The sequence below is a fragment of the Myotis daubentonii genome, chromosome 12 (genome assembly GCF_963259705.1).
Source record: "Myotis daubentonii chromosome 12, mMyoDau2.1, whole genome shotgun sequence".
Classification (NCBI taxonomy): Eukaryota; Metazoa; Chordata; class Mammalia; order Chiroptera; family Vespertilionidae; genus Myotis; species Myotis daubentonii.
Window position 1 is genome coordinate 25241672 of NC_081851.1, and position 10432 is coordinate 25252103.

General features: G+C 42.3%; 1 protein-coding gene across 6 annotated transcripts in view; it reads right to left on the bottom strand.

Annotated features, from left to right (window-relative positions):
- The window catches only part of KDM3A (lysine demethylase 3A), a 60932-nt gene extending 52102 nt beyond the window's left edge, over positions 1-8830 (bottom strand). For 4 of the 6 annotated variants that reach the window (XM_059659227.1, XM_059659230.1, XM_059659229.1 and 1 more), the window contains exons 1-3: positions 8695-8829; positions 7985-8200; positions 1336-1491 (exon numbers count right to left, since the gene is read on the bottom strand). In XM_059659227.1, coding sequence (XP_059515210.1) covers positions 1336-1491; positions 7985-8170 — 342 coding nt within the window. In that variant the 5' untranslated portion in view covers positions 8171-8200; positions 8695-8829. Of the gene's footprint in view, positions 1-1335; positions 1492-7984; positions 8201-8694 lie in introns of all 6 variants that reach the window. The other 2 variants (XM_059659226.1, XM_059659231.1) reach the window with 2 other exon arrangements.
- Positions 8831-10432: the final 1602 nt, after the last annotated feature.

Consider the following 10432-nt stretch of genomic DNA (forward strand, 5'->3'; position numbering starts at 1 on the left):
AAGAGAGAAAGCCAGTAAGTTTTTTATTCACTGCAAGTATCTCGTTAACAACTATTTATGCAACCACAACAAGAGCACACAATTTTTATCCAATCAATAATTTAAACCACATACACATTCGGGAGTTATTAACATACAAGTCTGGGCCCAGAGACACATGGCTTCCCCAAATTTTATGCAAAAAATTATGTGTGCATATATTTTCCTAGAGAGACAGGACCATATTTTTAGCAAATTCTTAATAGTTGGGAGAAAAAAAAAATACAAAAAGCAAAAGAGCAAAATGCAACTTTAACTAAAACCTTGCATCTCTCAAAAATTTCTAAAAGCTGTTCTGACTCATGGGCAAACCTTTAATTTGCCAGCACAGCACACAAGGCCCTTCACAATCTAGTCAGCCTTTCAGTCATCTTCCGAGCCTTTCCACCTACCCAAATCTGCCCCTTCCACCTCACGCCCCAGCTCATGTCTCATAAAACCTCAAATGGCCTCTCCAAACATAGTAATAACTCTTTTCCTCTAACTTAATGATGTGGAAATGGCAAATCATATCCTGACTGTATCTTTAGAGCCAGAGGATATTATGACCCAGGGGGAAACTTAGAGGCCATGAGATCAAGACTGGAAACCCTTCCAGGAGCCAGGCAACAGCCATTATTCAGTTCTAAGAACTGCCACAAGGCTCAAGTTTTGCCATATCTTATGGGGTTTTTTTTCAAAAGAAACTGGAAATCTAGATTTTTAAGTGAACATTCCATATTCTTTTTTAAAAAATATGTTTTTATTGATTTTTAGAGAGAGAGGAAGGGAGACAGAGAAATAGAAACATCAATGAGAAACATCATCCAGTGGCTGCCTCCTGCATACCCCATACTGGGGATCGAGCCTGCAACCTGGCATGTGCCCTGACCAAGAATTGAACCAGTGACCTCCTGGTTCACAGGTCAAGGGTCAACCACTACACGCCACATTCTGAAAAGCAGATAACTAATTTAAATGTTCTTAAAACACTGTGAGGGTCAAATCAAACAGATCTGTATGTCTGAGTATGTCTACGAGTTCCCGACCTTTGACCTTTGGCATTCCCCACATTACTTCCATCCCTAGTTTTCAAGTGAAGAAAATAAGGCCCAAGAAGTTAAGGGCCCAGAGCTCCTAGCAGGACTAACCAAAGACCCAGGATGCTCTTATGACTCATCTACACTGACATATATCTATATTATTATTTTCCAGAGGGCTGAATATAGGTATCACATATATATTTTTCTTATTTCACTCATAATGGATGAAATGCCCTTTTCTCGTTGAGTTCAATAAGCCCAAGTTTTTACTCACTATCGCAGGCCACTGTACAATCCGTTCAGAAATTTCAGGACACTTTCGTTCCGCCAAAACCAAGTTATGCTCTACTAAAAATGCTCTCCTCAGAAGGCCGTAGACTTCTATCCATCTTCTCTTCCTCCAAGATTCCCCATCAAACTCCACACACACCTAGACAAACAGAATGGGGAAAAAGTAGATTTGATTAACAAAAATAAACAGAAAAAATGCTCAAGTTGAATTATACCCTTTTTATTCTACTCAAATATCTGAATGTACTGTTCCCCTTTCCTGCTCTTACTTTTCTTCACACAAGAAACTATCCAGACATGGATCAAGCTCTGGCTCCCAAACCACTTTGGGAAGCAGAAATCAAGGGCTTTGAGGGCCAGTCCCTGCCCCCAAAGTTACCTCTCAGGAGCCCACAAAGCACAGAACACCCATGTAGAAGGTTCTCACATATGTTAATTAGACATCAGAGTTTAGAATTAAAGACAAATTTAAAAGAAGCACTAATTGCTTAGGACTGTAACTCTATGTTGACATTGTTTGTGAGCTTAAGATGACTCCCCATGACCACAATCCACCACTTGCTTTTGAATTCCCCTGGTATCAGTAGGATTTAGCACAAGACCTAATAGATGGCACAGCCTCAGAAATCCCTTTCAATTGAATAAGCTGGGAAATTTACCCTGGCATCTAAGACTACTTTGCCAAATAGACAAACAAGTAATTGATAAATGACCCCAGAGTTTTCCAGGACTACCTCTAGCTTCTTATATGAAAGTTAAACTACAACGGAAATACCATTTTCCAAGTAATTGTGAAAATTTCTGCCTCAGACCTGCAAAATATGTTTGAACCCTAAAGCTAAAACCCTTACAATTTGTATATTCTAAGACATAAAAAAAATTCACTCCAAAAGTGGGTCTCTCACCCAGAAATAGAAACATTCAAAAAACCTTTAATTTGATATAAATCTATCAAAACACCCTAACTTACTTATTAACCCATTATGAACACGCTACCCCTTAATTTATTCTAAACTTTTTAATGGGTTGGATTTTTTGTATTTTAATTTATATACAATAGACTTCCTCAATATTTGGTGTAATAGTCATTATTTGACTTAAAATTCTTCCTCTTACTAAAAAGGCCTTTCATTTCTTTATTTCAAGTAATTAGTTAATAATTCTATAGCACTGTTCATAATTTCAGACAGTATCTCCCCTTTTAACCTTTAACTTAAAAAAAGTTTAGATAACTTCCATTTATCTGTCAGAACCAAATTAAAAAATCCTTTTCTCAAAGAAGTCCAAGAGAGGCTTCCTTGCTAACTGTACTCAAAACACTGTACTTCTCCTTCCCAGCACTTACCCACATTTTGAATTATTGATTTGTGGTTACCTGATTGACATGTTATAAATTCTAATAGGTCGAAGTCTGTGTCAGCTTTTACTTACCACTGTGTTTCACTGGTATCAGTCCCAAGTCACTACTCAAAGACTTGCTGAATAAATTTCTCTCTGAATTAGGCTCTTACCTTCTGTTCTCTCACCCATTTAGAAGGAAGGAAGTTCCTAACTGACATACTGTTAGTCCCTATCCCAAACCTTCCCCAGTTTTATGGTTATCAATGAAATTGAAGACCTACCCCAAACCCCAGCCCCCCAACAACAAAATGTGCATCCCTAAATTCCCAAGCAACTTCTCCCAAGAAGCTGCCTGTCTTCTTCATATGGCAGGCTTTTAACCTTGTAGTTATTAGAGAATAAGTGCAAATATGTCAATACTATTATGTGACAAGGCTCCATGGGCTCTCTCTTGGTTCTATGTATTCCATCCATCACTATAACCAACCAAATGATCCTTTCACAGAGGTGGTCAAAGACTGCCCATCCTCCTTTATTTCTATTTTCCTAGCCACAGAATTCAGGTCCTCTGGTATCTCCTCTTCTGACCCGTATCACATCAACCTCAAACCCAAGCTAGCTTTAGATGACAGTTTTCCCATCACAGTGGAACAAATTTCAGAAACAGCTCTGGTTTTGGTTTGCATCCCATCTATATTCAAGTTTTCTTAGAATGAATTTAGGAGCATAAAATAAAATATATAGGATTACAAAGGAAACCAATTAACCTACACCCCAGGTTAAGAACCCTTGCTTAGAGCAGATTTTTGTGTATGACCTGCTGTTCTCCCATACTGCCGGCAGTATTGGAATAAATGCTCATATGATTTAAACAAACAAACCTTGCTTAAATCAAAGCTCTCTGAATCATGTTCTGATAGTTTAAAAATGAAAGTACTAACACCTATCCTTCACTGCATTGCTAGGTAGATTTTAAAGACAATTTATATAAAGTATCTAGCAAGGAGGCGAGGTAGTTTGAAAACCCCTGTGATAATTCAAATCTTAATTTATCTTAATTAATCTTAACTCCTTCAGTTAGGAATGGAGGAGAGAGGATCTTCAATATCATTATCTAACATATAACCCAAAATTTAGACGGGTCTCTCTTTACATCCTAATTTTTGAATGAGTTGAAAATAAAATTTAGTTCCTTAAAAATAATTTAGTTTATGATTTGGGAGTATTAGGTTGCATTGGTCAAAAATTCACATTAACTCTGGTTTGAAAAAAAGATGACTTAAAAAAAAAAAAAAATATATATATATATATATATATATATATATATATATATAAAATGGTGTGGGGGTGAGTGTGGTTACAGTGCGAGTGGAAAGGACATCTGTGATACTTTCAACAATAAAGATAAGTTAATATATATGTGTATTTGTGTATAAATGTGTGTATTTACATACATATAAAATGAACCCAACAGATTATGAGTTTTCTTCAACATTCCTTCAAAAGTTTCCTATTAAAACAACGTAGATCTTTTATTTGTGTCTGAAGATTGAGTTATATACATATATGTATATAACTATAACATGTTATATATGTACATATGTGTGTGTATGTGTGTGTGTATATATGTGTGTGTGTATATATATATCTCTCACCCCTCCTCCAAAACGTCTCTTCTGCATAAATTTATATGAAATGACATACCGGTAAGAATTCAAATCCAGGGGGAACTAAAGTGACTTGATCAAGCTCCTACAAGCTGACAGATGTAACTAGTTTTCGTTCTTCAAATTGTGTTCTTTCCTCCATGTTCCCTTGGTGTATCTACAAAAATGTTATTTATGCTGTCTGACTCTAAAGGCCAAAAAGAGGTCTATTAATTATAATTCTTAACCTATCATTTCCAATATTGCTATTCCAGATAAAGACAATGTCACTGCTTCATTAGATTATTTCTCTAAACTGCTTTTCCATGTAGAGATAATAATTTTATGATTCCTTCATTTACTCATTCAAATATTTTGACAAACACTACATGCCAAGCAGTGTTCTAGGTACTAAGGATATAAAGGCCAGTACAGTGGGGCCTTGACTTACGAGTGTCCCGACTAACGAGTTTTTTGAGATACAAGCCGTCTCTCAGCCGATTTTTTGCTTTGAGTTGCGAGCTAAAATTCGGGTTATGAGCCAGCTTCACATACCCCACCGTTAGTTGGCGCAGCGAACGTCACAGTGAACACCACAACATCAGCCCAGCATCACATGTCTCACTCATTCACTTTAATGATTTGACATATAAGTAATTTGAGTTACAAGCTCGGTAACGGAACGAATTAAACTCGTAAGTCAAAGCCCTACTGTAAAATAAAGTTTTCTAACTTCACTCTACCTGAATATTAAAATCTAGTGTTTAAGATCTGGAGACAAACTTGGGCAAGTTATTTAACTTCTTTAAGAGTCAATTTCTAACACTAAAATAATGTGATTTTACCATCTAGAGTACTTGCGAGGGTTAAACAAAGTAGTATTTGCCATATAATAAGCATTTAAAGTTATTGCTTCTCCATCTGAACTTATTTGTAATGAACTAGTTACATTGTATCAAGTAAGTGACTTTGTTACAAAGTCTCTCTCAAGGTAAGACAATGTTACTAAGCCTTGACCACAATAATATCCTAACTAAGCAAATCAGTCTGGTTCTCAACCTTCCTAATGCCGCAACCCTTTAATACAGTTCCTCTTGTTGTGGTGACCCCCAATTTCATTGTTACAAATTGAACATAATTAAAGCATAGTGATTAATCACAAAAACAATATGAAATTATATATGTGTTTTCCGATGGTCTTAGGTGACCCCTGTGAAAGGATCGTTCAACCCCCAAAGGGGTCGCGACCCACAGGTTGAGAATCGCTGGTCTAGACAAACCTGTACTTCTACTAATACTAAAAAGTTGGGCCAGTGCTTGAATTTCATTCATTCATATTCATTTCAGGCCCCAGTCCACCCCAAAATGAAATATCCCGAAACCCAGGTGTAAGTAAGGATGGTCAGTGACTCAGTTTAATTCCTGCCTACATCGCATCAAGTACAATTCGGCTCTATTGTTTTAAAATTCTATGTTTTTAAACTTGGCTCTAAACTTAAGCCAATTATTTCATCTTCTATCAACTAAGGAAGGTAGCAATAAGTCATAATTAGCATAAAGACATCAAGTAGATTTGTATCTTACATGAGACTCAGTTGTGAGGTCTGCAAGTAAAGCAAAAATCCAATATAAGTAAAAATTTTTCTTGAATTAAAATTCCCTGCAGTCTCCAGTTCAGGCACCTTAGTTCAGTGGAAAAGACACACAGCATAACCTAGATTCAAATCCTCCTCCCTCCATCACTTAGTAACTCATTATGAAAGTCTAGACAAGACTTCTTTTCCTAATTCTATTTCTTCATTCTGAAAATGAAGATATCACCACCACCTCAAAGGCTGGAAGTTAGGGAGATGTGCAGATTTAAAAGTATACTCATAAAGGACCCTCCTAGATTGCCTTCCCAACCCAACAGGTACTCAGTCACCCAAACACCTAGTCTCTCATCATCTTCAGAAAGAACTAAAAACTATAAAGTTTAAATAAAATGTGTCCATTCAAATCACAGAAAAACAAATGCACAAGAGAAAGTTTTATTTGGCAGGTGAAGTAAACCACAACAACTATGACTGAAATCTAGTACACAAAGCCCATTTTATGGAGAAATACTATTAGCTTAAAGCCAACAGGTTGACCATCTCTGCACCTCACTACATTATTTCTGTAACATCAAAACCTGGTTTGCTAGGAGTGAAACAGAGAAAATCAGGGATTATGATAATTAAGAGGGTGAACTCAGAAGGCAAAACTTTCTGGTTTAGAACACAGGCTGTCAACTCCTAGATATGTGACCTTAGGCAAAATACTTAATCTCTCCCAGCCCCAGAATTTCTATCCGTAAAATGGAGCAATATCAGTACCTACCTCCAAAGAACAGCTGTAAGGGCTAAATAAAATCATGGCTATGAAGTGCTCAGCATGATTCCTGGCACGTGGTTAAATGCGCACTGGTCACTCCTCCTTTTCAACATGAGACAAGGCTCACGACATAAACTTTAAAAATATATAACCACACACCCTTTTCCCACAACCCTTTGCAAGTAATTCAGGTTTGGGCATGCATGGTCCCCTTGAGAGTATTCAAATGAACGGTTTCAGAAACCAAAACATAGCCAACTGTCAATGCTAAAACTCGCTTCCCCTGTCTGAGCGGTTTCAAGAACCGGCAGCGATAATGAAATACCCATTGCCCAAGTTCAGAAATACTTTCTGTTCTGACAGTGCTTCTTCTTCCTTCACATCATCATCACTTCGCAGTCTTTGTTAGGGACCCCTTTTCAGTTATTTTTGCACAAAGGAGTCTTTGCTGGTACAAAGTAGTCACACCAACACTTCTATTAGGAAATACAATCAGAATTCATCGCTTTTTGAAAAGATCTGATAACGGTCCTGAGTGTTGTTCTGATGAACCCCCCCTCCCCCCGCCCACCCCGGCCGCACTTGTTGTCATTGATCTCCCGCCCCCTAACCACCAAGGTGGAATGAATATTTCTAAACCATTCCCCCAGCACACCACGTCAGGGGCCGCTAGCTCCACCCACCCCTCCATATATGGTCTCTCCCACACGCCCCCGCAGGCTAATCAGCACCACCCGGAACCCGCTCCTCCCCGGAGCCACCGTGAAAGGACAGATACCCACCCTCATCTGCATAATAGAACCAAGCTCCTCCCCCCCCCCCCCCCCCACACACACAGACACGCACACTTTTCATTTCTAACGGGACTAAAAGTTTAAGGAGTTGGGTGAAGACATGAAGAGGAACGAACAAACAAACAAAAAACCCACTGAAAGCACCTCCAAACACTAGCTTTAAATTCTCGATTCCAAACGTCACCCACTAGCCCAGCTTCATACTACCTACCTACCACCACCACTCCCCCTCGGGAGACGGTACTCACCCCGAATGGGGCACAGCGCTGGCAATGCCGAGACGTGTCTAGACAACCAATCCTAAAGCCCATGTTCAGACACCAGCGACTGGAGGCGAAACACACCTCGGCTCCACACAACCATTTCAAAACTTTCCAGGCCTCGTTTTTTCTGCACCTTCCCGAGGCCAACTTTCTGATCGCCCTTCCCACAAAGGGGCAGCGAGCGGGGTGCTGCTGGCCGCGTCGGGGCGCAGACCGCCGGGGCCCAGTCTTACCTTCAGGTCCTTCTTGGTGACGTCCGTGTGGGAGACGGCGCGGATGGTCCCGGAGAGCCAGGGCCACTCGGCGACGCGCCCCACGTCCCAGCCGTCGTGGCCGCCGTCGCCGCGGTCGGCGGCGGACAGACTGAGGAATCGCTTCCCCACCAGCACCGGCCAACTTTCTGCGAGCGTGAGCACCATGGTTTCCACGCCTGCAGGAAGGGCTCCTCCCTGCAAAAGCACAAAAACAAAACGCCATGGGGGCGGCAGGTGGTCGGGGGCCAGCGAGAGGAGGGCGGGGGCGGAGGGAGGGGCCCGAACCCCGCTCGGAGGGCCAGACCCCAGACGGCGGCGGAGCGGAGCAGGACCCCCTCGCCGCCACCGCACCCTCTCCGCGCCCCCATCCCTCCCCCACAGCAAACACGGGCCCGAGCGCCGCGTGACCCTCTCGCTCTCCCAAGTTTCGCTTTTCTAAAACCTTAAACCTCAACGCAGAGAGAGTATGGGGAGAAATACTGGCGGCTCAAGCGGGTCTTTTAAAGTGATCGTCCCCTCCTAGAAAGGAAGAGGCCCCGATGCCGAGCCCTGTCCCAGCCGGCCGAGTGCCCCCACGGTTCCGCACTTGCCCCGCCCCGACACCCCGCTTCCCGAACGCCCATCCCCGGGTGCCCCTCGCCCCCGCCCGCGGCGCACGGGCGGCAGGGCCGCGGGGTCGATCCCCTCACCTTTCTCCCTCTGCTCCTCGCAGCCGAGGCCGCGGCACCCTCACCCCGCCTCCCTGAGTCACCCGCGGCTGCCGCTGTTTCCAACCAGCCAGCCGACTCCAGCTCTGACTTGGTTCAAGAGCTCTCACAAGACACGCACTGCCTCCCCGGCCCGCCCCCTCGGAGCCGCTGCCGCCGCTGATTGGCTCAGCCAGCGGAGCTGAGCGAGGCTCGTGGGGACAGAGCCGATCGCTATTGGCCCGCGTGGCCGGGGCGGGGCTAGAGGAAAAAACAATTCCTTGGCTGCCTCCTCCCTCTGCCCTCCCCCTTCCGACTCCCGGACGACCCCCATTAGGTTAAAGTACACACAACGTAAGCGAGGGATCCCTCCGCCACAGCCATTCTTCTCAGTGGTTGCCTCACGGAACGCAAAAAAGTCCAGCGAAATCGGTTATCAACTTTAGGGCCCAGAGAGGAACATTGCAGTGGTGCACAGAAAAGACCGAATGGCGGACCCGGGCTATAAGCGCCTATTGTATGTGCTCCTCAAGTGCACAGGCTGTCGACCAAAGGTGGGCTTTCTACTTGGCGGAGGAATCTCACAGGAAAGGAGTGAAGGCGGTGCGGGGCCCGTGGGGGAGGAAAGAGACGGAACGTGCGGTTTCAGGCGTACTCAACTGGAGGGTGGAGCGACCGTGCTCAGGGGGCTCCTGCGCAGGCGCCTCGCGCAGCGGAGGCCGGAGCTGGGCGAAATGGCCGCCGGAGGCGCAGGCGCACGTGGTGCGGATCATGGAATGTCTAGAGTCCGCCATTTTGAAAGACAAATGAAGAAAGGCCTGGCGTCCCTGGGAAATGACCTTCCTTAAATCCAGAGCAAAGGAGGCCATTCAGTACCATGCAGAATGGGATTTTTTTTTTTTAATGTAAAGGAAGAATGGAAAGATATCCTGAGACTTATAAATTGAAAAACTAGATTAAGACCGTAAATTATGAAGAGGCTGTGACTTTGCAGGACAGAGGAGGTGAGAAGTGATGGTGTGATTTGGAAGTTGAGGTTTTTTGGTTGAATGAAGAAGAAATAAAATGAAGGACTTGAAGATCTCTTCCTTTATCAAGGCTGGCATCCCATTTAATCCTTAAACTAATGAGTGAAGAACTTATGAAGTGTGAAAACTGAGAATCAGAAAAACTTCAGAAGTGTATTCGAGAGATTATACATGCAAGTTAACTCCAGGTATTGCTTTTAAACGTGTCAGTTCAGAATGGTTTATATTAGCTCTTTTTAACGAAGAACAAACACTGAAGAATTAAATTGGATTTATAATTTGCAGACCATTCGAAAGGAAGATAGGGAGCAAAGACAACCTATCCAGTCCGACACAAGTAGAAAAATGGAAACAAGAGAAGGAAAATAGAAGTATGGTAAATAGAAGAAAATAAAATTAAAGGAATAAGTCCAACCATTATTTACAATAAATATAAATTGGTTAATTTTACTCATAAGTTAAAAGACAATGGATTTTTTAAAAATCAGCTACAAATTAACTCCAAGCATACTCCAACAGCACAGAAAACTTGAAAATTTTGGGCTAAAGTATTTTCAAATCAAATGGTAATGGGAGGAAAGCAATATAGTGATATTAACATAATTGAAAACAAAAGCATCAAAAGAGAAAATAATTTGTGTTAAGAAAGGAAAAAGTCCATGAAGATAACTCTTGATCTATTAGGACCCTGAAAACATAGCCTAGCCTAAGCT